General features: G+C 36.6%; 1 protein-coding gene across 11 annotated transcripts in view; it reads left to right on the plus strand.

Moving 5' to 3' along the window:
* Window positions 1–17,094, plus strand: part of SBF2 (SET binding factor 2) — a 268,580-nt gene that overhangs the window by 156,408 nt on the left and 95,078 nt on the right. For all 11 annotated transcript variants that reach the window (XM_065838442.2, XM_065838445.2, XM_071808910.1 and 8 more), the window contains 5 exons: window positions 472–600; window positions 1,289–1,387; window positions 5,716–5,920; window positions 8,024–8,133; window positions 9,622–9,771. In XM_065838442.2, the coding sequence (XP_065694514.1) occupies window positions 472–600; window positions 1,289–1,387; window positions 5,716–5,920; window positions 8,024–8,133; window positions 9,622–9,771 (693 nt within the window). The remainder of the gene's footprint in view (window positions 1–471; window positions 601–1,288; window positions 1,388–5,715; window positions 5,921–8,023; window positions 8,134–9,621; window positions 9,772–17,094) is intronic.

Genomic DNA, 17,094 nt, shown 5'->3' on the forward strand with positions numbered 1-17,094 from the left:
TTAGTTAGTATTTATTATTCCCATGAGCTTGCCTTTAAACAAGTGTTAAAGTTTAAAAAAATAAAATAATCTGTATGTTATAAGCATATCATTTGGACATAGCACTGTATCAATGCATTTTAGTGGAACTAATTGCGGAGTCAGTGATGAAATATGGAACGAAGATAACATTAAAATTTAATACAAAGAAACATTTGAATAATCATTAAAGATTTTGAAATGGTATATGTAACTAGAGGGCAATACTTGGAAGTACTAGTTTTCTATTACCTGTGACATTTATGAAATGTGTGCATCAGACTTCCTGTTACATCACTCCTGGATTTAGGTATAAAAAGGTAATATACAAGATTTAGTTAGTAAATACCACATAATAGTACAAATTGGTGAAATTGTTTAACTCCTAGTACATAAATAGTTGGTTGTAGTTTTAATGCTGATAAAATACGTGCTTTTTTCTCTCTATCACAGGCAGCTTTCTTGGGGCAGCGAGGCTTACTTGAGAATGACTTTCTGACCAAAGTTCTCAATGGAATGGCATTTGCTGGTTTTGTGTCAGAGCGGGGTCCTCCTTTCAGAGCCTGTGATCTTTTTGATGAGGTGAAGGCTGTTTCTGTATTCCCAAGTAAAATAAAATGTACCTATGATGTGTGAAAAACTATTGAAATACTTCTGAATCCTCACTGTTTATTGTATAAAGTTTATACTAAACTTCATAATTCTCATTTTCTTCTAAGCGTACATTTCTAACTTCCTTCATAAAATTATGTCCTGCTCATATAAATCATGGTAATGCTGTTCCTATTGTCAGGAACTTCATAGTGCATCACATGTGCTAGCACAGAATTTTTTTGAGTAATTTAATTATATACTTAAAAATATTGAAAAACTAATTGAGAAATATTACATTACATACATACACAACAATATAAATAGAGACAAATATTATTTTCTCTTAACAGGTAATGCCGTATTTTTACTGTGCTGGCTTTTATTTGTATGTAGAGTACAAATAGAATTTGGTATTCTGCATAGTAGTAGTATATATGAGAAATATGGATTGTGGTATTAGAAATGTAGGACTATAAAACCTGTTAACAGAAGCTCTGTAAGAAACTGAAAAAGTCTCATGTTCCAGAGCAATGTGACATTGCATGTTTTTCAGTGTTCAGTTTTCTTTGCTCAGTTTCAATTTTAAATTAACATTTCATAACTGAAATAGGAAGGAAATTACTTTTAGTTGAATTATAAACATTTGTATTCTTTTTTTTCTTTATTTTTTTTAAAGTTGGTAGCCTTCGAAGTTGAAAGAATTAAAGCTGAAGAAGGTAATCCACCGAAAATGATAAAACATGTTAGAGAACTTGCAGAACAGCTCTTCAAAAATGTAAGTTTACTATACCTGTTGCACTTCTAGAGTCAGGATAGTACGTTGAAAATTCCTATTGCTGAGATTACTCTAGTATCTGAAAATGGAAATGACTGTGGTAGTCATCGTCTGCATTATGACACAATACTTTGGAACTTTAAGTGTCACCAATTTTGTACATTTGAAGGAAGTTAAATATACCAATATTGATTTATTAATGCTAATACTGATTTACCTGTTAACTGCTGCGACTTAACATTCTGTTTTCTTAGTGTGTGTTCGCATAATGTGTATAAACAATTATTTTTCTGGGCTGCAACCTGTCCTTGCCAAATACATCTCTTGCCTCTCAACCTTTTCCCATATGAAAACTGTACATCCTTTTTGGCATAATGTATACTTTAAGCAACTCTTTACTGCTTTACAACCCAGTCCCGGTGGCTTGTGTGCTCAGCAAGAACTGTTTCATTTCTTACAGGCCATTTCTTAGACTCTTTAGGTTTCCTAGAATACCATTTCCAGTTTCGATCTTGCCTTCCTTTATGTTACGTGGTGCTTTTGTAAAGTCTCTTATCATTCCATTAGCTGGGATTTCATTTTGTTTATTACTTTTTCTTTTTGACATCAGCTAATCTCCCCTTCACACTTCCTGGTGTTGTTCAGACTCCACAGAGCAGTATCTGTTATGCAGTCAGTTGACACCTTTATCTCCCTTTCTTTTCTATATCCCAGTTCCCCAAAGCTACAGTTCTATTAAAATATCACCAGAGTTACTAAGTACTGCTACCTTCCAGGGTGTTTTGGCAGAGAGGTGGGGAGAGACAGTTTGGGTTGTGTGTGTGGCTTTTTTTTTCCAAAATCATTTACCTTTAAGCATTTTGTCGCTGTCAGTGCAGTCCTTGGGATAAATTTAGTACCTTTTTCAATGGGAAATGCAAAACTTTATAACCAGTGCATTCAGCAAAGTTTTGTGTCAGTAGATTTTGGATGGAAAAATACATCTATGAATTTCAAGTAAATGGAATATGTGAATAGTAAGGTGTGTGACTGAGGTTAGTCTGGCTTTAGTGTTGTCCTTCTCTGCAGAATTCGTGTCTGTCTTCAGACACACTAACTCCATCTGTCTTTTCTTCTGAAATTGCCAGGTGACATTAATACACATTTTAATCTATTTTGTTGATGGAAGACATTAGAAAAGAGAGCAAATACATCCTTGTGGACTAAAGCCAATTTGCATTAAAAAATGTGTCTAAAATGTTGTCTCTTGTCCATACTTGGTGTAGCATACTTATTCGAGTATCTTAACACTGATATCCTTGCACTGACACTTCAGGCTTGCAATAAGAGAATTGATCTTGGGGAAAATGAAGAAAAACATCAGGCATCAGAATTTTTGTTACATGGGTTCATTTAATCCATGAGATTTCATCTGTAATAAAATAATATTTATTCCATGGTATACCTCTGATCATATAGCAGTCTCTTAATGATGGGTACTGGTTGAATAATCTGTTATGAGCTAAAAATTAACTTACAGGAAATAAAAACTTTCGAATGAATATTAAATTCTCTGCTGCTGGTTTTAATAGTGGTACTGTATATAGCAATGTGCATTTTCCAAATTCAGGTCTGACTTTCAGGTTAACACTGTCAGAAGGTACAGTTGACAGTCCTGTGACATACAGGACTTAGTTTCGTTAGAAAGTCAATGAGCAATATTAAAGAGAACTAATCTGATTCTTTTTCATCAGATGGCAGAGATGACTGAATTGAAATTTGGGGAAGGTACAGTAGAAAAGATGAGGAATGTTGCACTAAAGTTTCTTTAAAATCAGTCTTTTTTGATTTCCCCAAGAGCTAGGGCTGCAATGTTATAAACAGAAGATTATTGTAGTACTGTCCCATAAATATGGGAAGTTGCCGTGAAAAACCCAGTTGTTATTATGATACTAAATTACTCCAAAGGAAATGGTGAACATTTGTATTTGTTTTCTAGTAGATATAGATCCTTTTTAGAATGAAAGAGCTTATAAAGCATAAGTGAATGTGCACATGTGCAACTTTTCGCTTACATCATTTCTTAAAATCGGTGTCAAAACTAGCTGATGTTAGTGTTTTCTTATGTTGAGATTTATTTATACCATTGTGATTGACCTGCTACTTCACTACCACTAAGTCAATGACTTAGTGTATTTAAAAGTCAGATTTTTAGTACTTATGCATACAACTGTCTGAATAAAGCACTGTGATGAGTAACATTGCTCCTGTAAGTTATGCCTAGAGCTGCCTGATTTTAAACTCAGTGCATGACATATTTTGACATCTTGTTCCACAGTTTAAATAGTCGTCATACTGTAGCCGTGACAGTCTAGATAAATATCAGAAACAAGGTTTTTTTAGGGAGAGATAATGTTTGTATTAGTGTAGCTGGTACAAGTGGAAAATCTAGACAAGTTTTTGGCTTTTGCTGCTTCAGTAGTTGAAGACATTAGACCTACGTTCCTAATAGCATATGCAGCTGGGATTAGGTTTGTGATGGCCAAGATTAAAGTAACTCTTTCTGTATCTTTCCTCTGGATCTCTCTTCTCCATGAAATGGAATGTGGAATAGTTACTCTCCCTTTCTGGCTTTTTCTGCTATATGTCATCTGTTAGCCTCTGCTGCAATTATGTTCCCTTACTCTGCCTTGCTTCTCCTGGCATCTGCTGCTCTCATCCCCCGACTAGCTTTTTGGCTTGTTTCATTAAACTTTCCTCTGCAGAGAATTTGTACGGCTAAGTAGCTGGTTTGTTTTGACCGCTATTTCTCAAGTTGATGCATTTGATCTCCTTGTTGTTTTTTGCTCCCCTAAATGAAAGTATCAAACTAGCTCCTCTTTACAAGTTTTATTGCAAGCTGGTTGTGCTTGTACAACAGAAACGGATTGAGTAGCACTCTTTGGCAGTGGTACATAGCCCTGTATAAGTGACAGCATGGAATCAAATTGGAAAACAATGAATCCAGACATGATTAATGATAACCCCTTGTATCTGAATGAAGAGATGAAAATATCCTGGTTTGTTTGATTGATTGTTACACTCCTCAAGGCGTGAGATGTGATTCTGTGAATGATGGTAGGATCCTTGTAGAACATGTAGATCTCGGCTGTATTTTGGAAAAGGTACATCATGAAAGGAAATGGTGAATTTTCATATCTTCATGAATATGAATCTTCATATCTTGCTGAAATCAGTGTGGGGGTAGTTGAGTCAAACTTAGTGTTTTGTGATATACATGAGCTTTCTGGTTGCTGAACACAAGGGGCAGAAGATGGGTCACTGCTACTGCATCTGCTATTGACAAACGCCCACAGAACTGACCTACACACAGCAAGTCTTCAGTATCCCAGTGACACTCACATCTCTGTTGTATGGGACACGGCATATTTTGCTGATATCTTCAGTACGGCAGTATTGCATGGTAATATTGAAATCATGACAAATATAATATTTACGTGGTAGCAGATGCAGCAATTATTTTGGCCAAACAAATTAGTCAGTGTTCTGCAATGCCAACCTGATTTTTTAATTTTGTTTTTACATTCTGAAGAACCTTCCTTTGGGGCTCCTTACATTTTCTTTTAAAGTGAAAGAAACCAAGACTGTAAAAGAGTGAGTGAAAAATCATTGTAGGCAAACATTTATTTTCACAGTGTTAATAAGTCTTTTCTGTCCTTAGAGAAGACTGCAGAATCTCATGTGACATCTTCTTTTTACTGTCCTTGTAGTTAAGGCATATCACTTATTCTATTTGATCACTGCTATTAACTTTTTTTCATTTTTTTTAGTGCAAAGTGAGCTGTGTAACAAATCTTTATGGGACATACAGAAGATAGAGAATTGGTCCTTAATGAGGGAAGCCATAGTTTGATATAACATGGTACAAAAATGAATTTTCGCTTTGTAATCTTAATCAAGATAAGAATATTTTGTAGTACTCTGTGAAGAGATTGTATGTTTTAGTATTCTTCAACCCTCTCTCTCATGAAGAGGTTGATTGTCTAACTAATTTCTATTCAAGTCCTAAATATTCATTAAGCTGCACAAAATCAACACAAACAGTGATTTTTTCTCTCTCTTTGAATTTCACATGTTGACAAAAATAATTTTATAAAAACCTTTAACAAAGTTGCAAGTATTACAGGTGATGAATCAAGAGTGATATGAATATGAAATATTCAGCTGCATTAGATATTTGGCTTCTTAATCCGTCAGGTATGACAGGTGTACAGAGCAGCAATAAAATTGGATGAGACAGATGGTAACACTCCATAACGCACGTGTAACCTTTCACTTCTGACCTGCAGGAGAATCCCAATCCTCACATAGCATTCCAGAAAGTGCCACGACCCACAGAGGGCTCCCACCTGCGTGTCCACATCCTCCCTTTTCCCCGGATCAACGAGGCCCGGGTGCAGGAGCTGCTCCAGGAAGGTCTCGCAAGGGGCCAGGGTGCGCCCCCTGCCACCCGCGGGGACAAGAAGTGCGTCGTCCCAGCAGGTCCCCCTGTCGGTACGTTTATTTGTTCCCCGACTTACCGGTATGTCATCCTGTCTTGTGAGTTGAATATATAATTAGCATGGCTGCGATGTGTTACTCCCAATTTATGTTAAGACAGTGTTTTTAGTGATCATAGTAACCTTTAGGACATAGACTTGCCTGTTTGTCTCTGCAATTTTAAAAGCCCTTTTGCATCAGCCTTTCCTAAGAAGTCAAACATCCAGAGTGTGAGTGGCGTAATCACTAACACAAAAAAGGATTTGATATGAGTTAAATTGAGCTATTAAATTAGATACTGTCTACTCATCTAGGTCTGATGAGTATCACCATAGGTTACTTGTAGGACTAGCTGAACCAAGCTTTGAGCTGTTAGGGCTTCTCCTTTGACACTAGTGGAAGTCATGTAAATTACTGGAAAAAGACAAGGAGCAAACACAGCATCTGTCTCAAAATAAATGTACTGATATATATATATACACCTATATTTAAATATAAAGAACAGATATAGACATTGTAGACATTAATTTGGGGATTATAATGATCATAGGGCAAACATGACCCAACTATATCAAGCTATTGCAAAAAAGACAAACATCTTAGTAGGATGTATAAACAGGAGTACAGTCAGTGAACCCCGTGGAGAAATCCTTTCATGGTACTCAGTAAGACCTCAGCTGGACGGCTTGTATCCATTTTTGGACACTGGAAGACTGTCTCTGGTTTTGATTCTGTTGGAGGGAGTCCAGAAGAAAGCAACAAGAATGACCAGCGGTCTGGAGAATGTGACCTACAAGGAAAGATGGGGAGTTGTTTAGACTGAAAAAGAAAAGACTGAGGGAACACATAATAGCAGTCTTCAGTTACATAAGAGCCTGCTAAAAAAAGAAAGGGAATAATCTGTAGTGATAAGAAATAATGAGTGTAATGGCACCACAAAAGTAGAGTTATTTGTCAGGAAAAACTTGGTAAAATGAGGATTGTTAGGTAGTTGAATAGATTTCTTGTGAAGCCATGGAGTCTTTTTTATCACAGAACTTTGGGAACATATTAGACAAACATGAGAAATAACATAAATACAGTTGATCCTGTCAGGGACAGGAGAATGAACTTGCTGGCCTCTTGAGGCCTCTTCCAGGCCTCTTTCTCTTTGGGCTTATGTAAGAAGAGGATAAAATCTCTTCACCTGCCTTTACTGTTGACTATGTCATTGAATCTTTTGCTTATAGAAAATTTAAAGGGTATGTGCTTGCCTTCTCTTGTCTGTCTTTACAAGTCTAGATGCAAGAGAAGGTTTTCTTTCTTAATATGTTAATTTTTTTGTCAAAGTTTGGTTTGGTTTTTGTTTTGTTGTTGCTGTTGTTTGTTTGATTTTGTTTGATTGGTTGGTTTTCCAAGGAACAGCTTTCAACGCTCATACTCCCTGCCGTCCTGTGTGTCAGAATCCTTGGATGTTAGCAGCTCATTATCTACAGAAAGGGTGTAAAATTCTGCATTTATATTCTATTACTTGACACCAAAGAGAAAAAGAGAATGTTAATTCTTCCATTCTGAATTTTCTTGAGAATTCAGAGTTAAACACTGCATTAAGAAAATAATCTTTAGAACTCAGCAAACTGGAGTCTAGATAAGAGAACAGGTTTCTCAGGTTCTACACCATGTCACAGAATTCTTGGCATGAACAATGAATTCTTTAGGAAAAAATAGTTATCTACTGCTACCAAGTATGCAAGGCTGCATAGTTCACTGCAGAACACACACACACATATAAGCATTTTATTAGTTTGTATTTACTTATATATTTCATTAGTATGTTAGAGACTGGAATCTCTTTGGCCTGTATGAGACAATTGGAACAAGTAGTAAAGAGAATCAACTGCTCTAGTTAAAATTCAGAGCACTCTTTTTCTTCAGATAGTGTAGGAAAACTAAAGATTTAGGATCTTATGTTCTCATCTGTATGTGCCTACTAATGGTATTTGCTTAACAGAACAAAATGGAGGGCACATTATTATTATATATATATATATATATATATTTTTAAAGAACTTTCTGATATTCTTTGTGGCTTTGGCAGAAGACGTTTCACAGATGTATACTCTTGTTTTTCTTTGTTAGTTTCCATAATGGAAAAAGGAAGCACAGTTTTCAACAGTGCACAAAGGCTGGAAGTTGTTAGAAACTGCGTCTCATTCATTTTTGAAAACAAATTTTTGGAGACTGAAAAGGTAATAAAATGAAATTTTAACTTTCCCAAATAAGCCTCCGTTCTGTTAATGGGCAAATGCAGACCGACCTTGTCGCAAAGTACATTTCGAAGTCTTCTTTCAAATACTAACGTTTATTTTAACTGTTTAAATGAATGAACTAAGCAATAAAACTAATGACCTACATGAAATACTGTGTGTAATATGAAGTTCATGGATTTGAAAACCTGTTTGCAATACTATGTGGGTGAGTTGATGCCCTTTTTGCTAATTCATATTATCATTATAAATAGTATTGTCTGCATGATTTCTTTTTTAAAGGGGTATATGTTGGTCTAGCGCTAGTGATTAGGAAGAATGTAAGCACAAAACATGCATAGACGTTTCAGTGTTTGTCAGCCAATGCTCTTTTGAAATTTTCAGTACAGTGAATTTTGCTGATTTTAAAAATCAATAATTGGATAGAAATCAGAGATTAATGTAAATAACCAGCATGTCCATCTTCAGTAAAATGCACTAGTGACTTGTCATCCTTGACATTCTATTTTTTCACATTAAGAAGTCGCTGGGTTTTGTAAATTCTGTCCATAGAGGTTTCAGTTATTGATTCTAGAATAGTTGTTCAAACTCACACTCAAATCTAATTCTACAAATTAAAATGGATGTAAAATTAATTTAAGAAAATTTTATTTCTTGGAAAACTGTCGCTCTGACGTGTGCAGCTCAAGATAGAAAATTATTATTTCTTGATTAACAATTTAAGTTATGGAAGTGCATATGGAAAAAGTCCTAATAAAATGTGTGGCTCTTTTCATAGAGTTTTGATGCATGTGTAACCCAGTAGTTTATAACCTCTTTCAACTTAAAGGCACTTGGAAAATGTCAGTAGTTTTTTGTCCACCTGCATGGTAAATGTGTTCTTAGGCAACAGGCTGCCTTTTCTTATTTATCTGTTACCACAACTTAAATCTCATCTAAAGGGCCACAGCTGATAATCACTGTGTAGCACTTGCTGCCTCTTTAACACGTTGGCACTATTGGCATCTTTACCAGCGTTGGCACTGCTTTAGGGTAAACTGCGTAAGAGCCTTGTGGCAGGCTGCTGTGTGAGGTGTGCCGCTTCTAACACCGTGTGTCAGGCACTGCTTGTCAAAAACCACAAGGGTTGGCCTTGATAGCCAACTTGAGACCTGGTGCTTTCATGCACAATAATTCATGTCTGATTTCACATCCGTTCAATGTTGGTATTCAGTCACTTTTATTTACAGATGTAGGTGAGAAATGCTGTTTAATGCGTTTGAAAAAAGCATGGGAAAAATGTAACGCTTAATGACTGAAGCAAGATCAACCGTTAAATGAACATTTGATATTCAAGCGAATGTGTAATTTTCAAAGTTATCATTTACTGTATTGTCACTTGTAGTTTTTTAATAAAGAATTAATGATATATTGAATATGAATAGTGCCATTTAATTTCATTTTCATAAAGTCAGGTTTTCTTGTCTCCAGACCCTGCCGGCAGCTCTGCGAGCCCTGAAAGGAAAGGCAGCTCGGCACTGCCTGACAAAGGAGTTAGGCCTGCACGTTAAACAAAATCGAGCAATACTGGACCATCAGCAGTTTGACTACGTTGTGCGAATGATGAATTGTGCTTTGCAGGTACAGTGTGTGAAGATTTTGTTCTTTGGTTGTCTTTGTTCTGTTGTTATGATAAGCAAAAAATTATTTAGAGTGGCGTGGAAAAGCAAAATAATTACATTATAGGACCATGTACTGCAATGATGTTGCAGATGCTACTTGACAGTGGATTTAAGATACTTTGTTGAAAGCATCAAGAACAAAATGCTCAGGTCTATACAGATCTGTCTGATAAGAAAAACAGGAAGAAAACCATTCCCATTATTAATAATATATATATATATGTAAAATCTAGTTTGCTAAGTATTCAAATTATTTATCATAATGGCTTTAAGTACTTTTTCAATGAATGGTTGTTGACTTTTCCAGATAATTTTCAACTCTAAGTTCCTAAAATTTGTATTACCCACTTCTCAGTTAAAAAAACAAAGAGTTTGTCCTCTTTATCATCAAAAGTGCGAAAATACTTCAGGTAGAAAGTGCTCTTTCTGCTTGCACGGTTCGTGATGGCAGTTCTGCTTGCCACAGTGACATCTTAGTTTGTCAGACTCACTGAAGGTTTTTTGCAGTCCATCAACTAAGTTATTCTACTGATTAATTAAATAATTTTGTACTAAATAAACGTCAACATACAATGACAGCTACCTGAGAGTAAAATATGTGGATGACTTCTTTTGACTTTTATTTGAGTAATTGTTCTGGTTGAGCTTTACTTGTTGGCAATCCATGTCAGAAATATTTTATAGACATCTGTGCTTTCAGTCTGATATGTGAGAATGTAGTAGTATTTTCAAAATTGGAATGTGATCACATTTGGTTGTAATTTTCCTCCTATTGCCCCTAAGTATTGCATCAAATTAGAGATTTGATTGAGACATTGATATTTTAACCCCACTCTCTTCTAATCGAAAACCAGCTGAAGTTATTTTGCAGCAGTTTGTTGACCCATATTTTTAAAAAGGTGAGTGCTAAGTACAGCTTTCACTTGAGTATAGAAATAAATTAACATTGACTGAGCAAATGCTACCTCAGGTCACCATCAAATGTAAGTTTTGTTGTCTGTTTTATTTGTTTGTTCAGAGTAGATATTTTTCTGTTGTTTGGAACAAAATTCAACTTTGTCTGAGTACTGATCTTTGGTGTAAAATTATGTACAGGTAGCACATGAAAACTGAAGTTGGCTGGCTAAAATTGCACAATATGTGCCAGAGTGTGCTTTCTTGGCACAGGCATTGGCCTTTTATGAGCTCTAAATTTAGCCTGAGAGTTGTGAGAAAAATTGATGTTACCTGTGAAGCTGTATTACTGTGCCCAAAATCATGACCAGTGGAATACTGCACCTTTTGTGTATTCCGGGTTAGAAATTTTCTTTCAAACCAGAAAACAGAATTGTCCACGCGTGCCACAGATTTTACTCCCACTTTTATGATTTATCCTGGGGAAAAGAAAAATCAAGGTGTTCTTAGACAGTTGGAATGGAATACAAATCCCCTTTATTTGCCATATCTTATTACAAAACAGATGGCAGAAGAAAGTGGTGTGTTGAGGAAATTTCCTTTGCTGAGGAAAAAAATACTGACATCATGTTTTAATAGAGCAATAAAATCCAGTTTTTCTCTAGGAGATTTTCCAGTTTTTCCCAGGAGTTTGAAGATCCCTGAGACCTTAATGTTCATAGAAATTAATATGTCTGAAGTCTTACTGAAATTAAAATAGAATGTTATTTTTCTCAATAAAGCTAGCAAATATTCACATCATGCAGAGAAAACACATCAAGTAAGGAGGCACAGTTTTTAAGTTGTTTTTTTTCCCCCCAATAGTATATTCATTACTGTTTGTCAGGAAATATGAAAACATCTGAACTCCTGACACTGGGCAGCTATTTAGAAGCAAGTATTTAGTTCATCTACTTTTATGATATATGAAATTATTTATTGAGATAAAAACATGATTTATAATTTGTCTGTGCACTTGGTTCAACTGTGTTATTTGGAATGATGTGTACATTGTGACATTTTGGAGCTTCCTTGTATTGGTTCAAGAAAAAAATACATTATTAAGACCTTACTTGTTTGCCCTTGCTGTGGTGGGCCTCAGCGAGTCAGCATTTTGCTGCAGGGACACGAGCTCTGTTAGCTGCAGGTCATAAGACCAAGCAATTCAAATAGTGTCTGTTAAAGAGATACAAAAATCTAATTTAAGAAATGTGCCCTTAACTGGAGATGTATTCAAGCTTTAGGGATATATACCACATTAATTATGATGGAATTTTTGGTGGAGGGTTAGATTGCAGCGTTGCTTTGAGACCTCGCTGAACTATTGGGATTGTAGAAGCTGCCTCAGTCGTACCGCCAGATGTCTTGTCTCGGATTTTTCTCATAGCGCCTTTGCATGTTCTTCTGTAAGAATATTGCCATGGCCAGGAGGCAGGTAGCAGCTGGTACAAAAGCTGAGTGGAAGGACCAGACCTGGGCACAATGGGGAGGTCGGGCAGACCCTGGTGCTCTCCTGTAGGCACTGGCTTGGGCTGGACCGTGTGTGCAGCAAACCTGGCCTAAGGGTTTTCCCTGGGAAGGACCCGTCTCTGCTGGCTCACGTGCTCACACACAGAGGAAATCTGGTGATCCCCAGCCACCAAACCTCTGTGACCGATCATTTGAATGGGTTTAAACCTTGCGTATTTCAAGAAATGCAGGTTGGCCATTTCCGAAGAGTGGCTTTTGAACAAGAAACTGTATTATCGGCCTGTACTGAATTCTTTGTCTTTGCTGGGAACAGTGCCATATATTACAAGACCGGGAGCATTGCATTCTGCAAGTTTATTGCGGATCCCTCCGTTACTATTCGAGATTTTCTCAATTGTTTAGTGTCAGGTTTTTTCTTTTAATAGAACGTATTACCTTGTTTTACTGGAGTCCATAAAAATAAAGGTCAGATGCTTTTTCAGAGCTTCTGCATACTCATTTTGTAGAGAGCAGTACGTTAACAAAATGCTAGTAGTAATCCCACCATGTGTATTCTGGCTTGTCTTGTTATATGTGGTGTGATGTGTCTGCCACCACAGTGCTTGAGAATAGATTATGGAAGAGGAATAAAATGTTCATACCATTGCTTCAAGTTAATAGCTGTTTTATTTTAGTGAAAAATTGCTTAGGCTGTACTTCCCCAAGTGTCTGATCTCTAGCCATTTTGCAATTAGGAGGAAGGGAGAGTGGTATTTTACTGGTTTCTCTAGAGGTGGCAAAACTTGGGTTTGCCAGATCTTTGGTATTTTGTCAGCTGGAGTCTCAGTCCAAGAGTGGCATTCTTTTGAACCATTCTTCTTTATTTACAGTCTGAAGGTAACAGGCAGGACCTCACTGCCAATTTTTAATATGCCAATGATCTGTGCGCTACTACAATAATTTCATATTAATCTGCCTTCTTGAGCACGTAGGCAGCTGCATGTCAAGCCATGTGGTGGACTTGAGGTGGCTAAAAACCTTATTGTCGTGCTCTAAGTAAGAAATTTTCCCCTGACAAATCATACACTCCGGCAAACATTTAAATTAGCCCGTGTTACAGTAGTGATTAATATCTGAGATAGCAAAGCAGAAGCATTATGTTCTGTTCCATATGTCATATAACTAAATTACTGTTAAAAACCACTGTTGGGAAAGCTTAATATATTGGTTGACAATTTATTCAGACAAATAGCACCCTAATGAGAAAAATATTAAATTATTTCTCTAGAAATGATTTCTGTTGTGTTTGCTATCTGCTGCTCGAGTTACCTCAGAATAATTTGCAATTTCACATAAATTCCTATTTTTAAAGGGTTTTTTTCCTCTTTTCCGTAATGAAATGCTTTGCTCTGACATTTCAGAAAAGACTGCTTAACATTTTTGCAACTAAGTCTATTTTTTTACCAGAGGAACACTTCTTATATGTAATTATGTTTCCAGCAACACATTGTATTTTTAAGACTTGTTAAGAATAATGGCAAAACCATCTCAAGGCTCAATTTGCATACTTCTCCATTAATTTATGGCAAACGACGTGACTTTTCCAAATTTTCAATTGTCTCTCCGACTTTCCTCTGGCAGCAGCAAGTGAACTCTGCATTTTGAAACATAGTAGCATTTAATTTGATAAAATAGCAGTAAAAGCAAAAAAAGGCCTGAAGATAGTAACTTCTCCCACTGTGTAGGTGGAGAGCACTTGATAATCAGAACCAATTTTTATATTAAAAAAAAAAAAAAACAAACATTCTAAATAATTTGCATAAAATACTTAATAGTAACAATAGGGCTTCCTAAAAATATACATTTCTGGGGAAGGGTTCTCTTCAGATAGTGCAAGACTATGAACTTGCTTTATTTGGTGGTTGGAACAGATAAAATTTTTCATTCAAAAAGAAAAACTCCAAAACTACAATGTTGCAGTCTAATATTTTCTCTGTAAGATGCTGGTCTAACTGTGTATTAATGCTTTTCTTTGGTATATGTGGGTAAAATTGGAAAACATATGTGCACCAGACATCTTCAATACTTAAAGTGGTTAGTGGGAATAAGGTGCACAAAACTGTTAAATACATACATTTAAAATTCTGGTCTTTAAATGTAGGAAGGGGGTGGAGTCTTCTAATGATGTGTTTTAATCTCACAACCTACAAATTCATCAATGCCATTTTAGGACCTGATTTGCTCCAGTGTCATGCCTCTGTGAATACGCATGTGTTGTACCAGTAAATCTGGGAGACAAGTTATTCAGCATTTTAGTGCTTTAGATAATTTCTAATAGATCACTAGGGCTTTCCATGGTGGCAGTAAGATGATGTCTATCTTTCAAATACACTGAGTATTCTAAAAGTATACTTGTGTTATACACTATGAAAAACAACTGTAGGAGGTCTTAGTAGCAACCAGGGCGAAATAAAATATTTAACCTGTATTAGGTTACAACAAAGGTACATCTGGGCCAACATCTGTTCTCCAACAATGGCCAAAAGCAGATGAAAGGTAGTCTTGATTAATTTTGCCTCTAGAGTTTTGCTTGTCACTCTTCTCTATCACTTTGGTGTAATAAAGGCATCTTTCTAGCATTTAATATACAGTCTATTGTGAAAGAAACTTCAATTTGCAAAATTAAAAACAATGGCATTCTATAAATAATATTGAATTTATTTTTCTTATGCAAATAACTTGTGTATTATATTCTGCCACCAGAAAACGTTTAAACATTGCCAGTCAGTTCTCAGAATTCAGAGGTTTGCAAATAGTGTCCAATAACAAGAAAGATTCTATTACTCCTGAGAGAAAATCAGTCGTGTGTATGTGTCATATGATTCAAATTCTTGGCAATATAAAGGCTAAATGAACAAGCATTTCTCATATTGTATGTTGAAAACTATGTTGCCAAATGTCTTTAATTTGGAGGGTTATAGTCAGTTTCTCTCTTTTCAGACTTTTCTGTCAATGCCTGCCTTTTGTTACTCAGTTTGACTTGTGTTCCTGGCAGTAGAGACTCTCAGAAGTAATGTTTGAACAACAACACTATTTGAAAGTATTTTAAGGTATTTTAAAACATGGAAAATATATCATGAAGAGAAATTATGGGACTTTAACAGAGCCACACTAAATTCTGTTATTCATCGGTTATTAACAGTTTGATCTTTTTCATCCAGTTAGACCTAGTCATGGTATTATTTAAGTGAAAGGAAGGAGATTCCAGTGTTTAAGGCTTGGGCTTGAAACGTCCAGATTTAATTCTATATAGTACTGCATATTCCTTTTTGTCACAGTAGGCATGTCATAGTTTCTCTCGTTCATGGTTTATTACCCAAACAATAGAAATAACAGTTTTACCGTCTTGCTGACTTTTTAGGAGTCCACTTATAATGTTCTGGACTTAATAAAAGAAGCTGCTATTTCTGAATCTTTCTGATGATGTCTCTTTCCCAGGGAACTGCAAGCTACTAGTGTACCATTGCACACACCTGAACTGATGGTGCTCACAGAAGTTATCTGGGAAGAAAGTGGAAGTACACTGTAAAAGATTGTATACCTGATGTTTTTATTTTTCTGTGCTCTGAGGAACGTGCTGTTACACTCATCCCATCTCATTGGGTGGCCACGCAGTCCAAGAAAAATCCATTCACAGGCCTCTTTTTACAAAATCCAGTTTCTTTCTTTGCGGAATTGCCCATGTTTGTATGCCACTCAACTTTGCAGACTTTTCAGGTTCATTACTGCTCCTAGAAGATGAGCCCACGGTTACCTACTGTGCAGGTATCGAGGGAGATGAGCACCTTGAGAGAGCAGGACCTGTTCTTCACTGGGCAGGACTCACCCTGTGGAGCTGGCAGTGCCCAGTAATTCCTTTTTGCACCGCTCAGGGAGATGGGTTTGTGCAGTGGTCTGCACAGAGCGAGGTCTGGCTGGTTCTGCATGTGTGTCCAGGCACCAAGGCGGTTGTCTCAAGCTGCGTTAAACTGCCTCTGTGGTTTTAGTGAGGAATTTCTTTGATGAGCAGGCAGCAGAAGACGATGGCTGCTTTTCATGCTGGCGCTGTGCCAGCAGAGGTGTTCAGGAATGAGCTCGTGGGTGGCTGGGCACTTTCTAAATTGCTGTTCCCCTGCAGACCTCTGAGTGCCTGGTTCTGGTAATCTGAAAGTGTTTGCGACTTCTACTTGAGCCTACCTCCATAACTACTGAGCAAAACTGTTGCTTAAAGAAAGGAAAAGTGAAGTATTAGCACTAATGAGAGTCCTGTGATGTGCTGTCCGTACCTATATCTGCCTTCAGCCTCCCTCCCTCTCGGCTTCTGGCCTAAAATGTGTTCACACACTTCCTCCTCCCCTCTATATATACACGTGTGCATACACAGGGCACAAGGGTGATACAGATATATATTTCTGCTATATACGGAAATATATATACACGTATATACATAAATGTAAACTCTGTAGTAATGTAGATGTTAAAATAATCCACAAGTCCTGCAATGATCAGTAGCCTGTTTGGAGCGTGAGTGAATATACATCTCAAACAGAAGCCTCGAGGTCTCCAGTTGCAGGGAATCCCCCGGCTTGCCCCAGGGCTCTTGCTGCTGACTCGAAAAGGGGTCAAAAATGACAGAATAAAAATGTGATATTGTCCTCCTTTCTGTTGATGTAACTTGCCATAGATACAACTTGTTTTCTAGACTGCAGGGTGTGGGGATGTTGATTATGTTTTAGTTGTGTTTCTATGCAGTTATCAAAGCAGGGTTCAGCCTTGTTTTAAGGATCTCTGCTTAGTATCCTATTACAAATAACAAAAGATAGAAGGGTATTGGTTTTAGTACAAGAATAAGCAGAAATAC

The sequence above is a fragment of the Patagioenas fasciata genome, chromosome 5 (assembly GCF_037038585.1).
Source record: "Patagioenas fasciata isolate bPatFas1 chromosome 5, bPatFas1.hap1, whole genome shotgun sequence".
NCBI classification, from domain to species: domain Eukaryota; kingdom Metazoa; phylum Chordata; class Aves; order Columbiformes; family Columbidae; genus Patagioenas; species Patagioenas fasciata.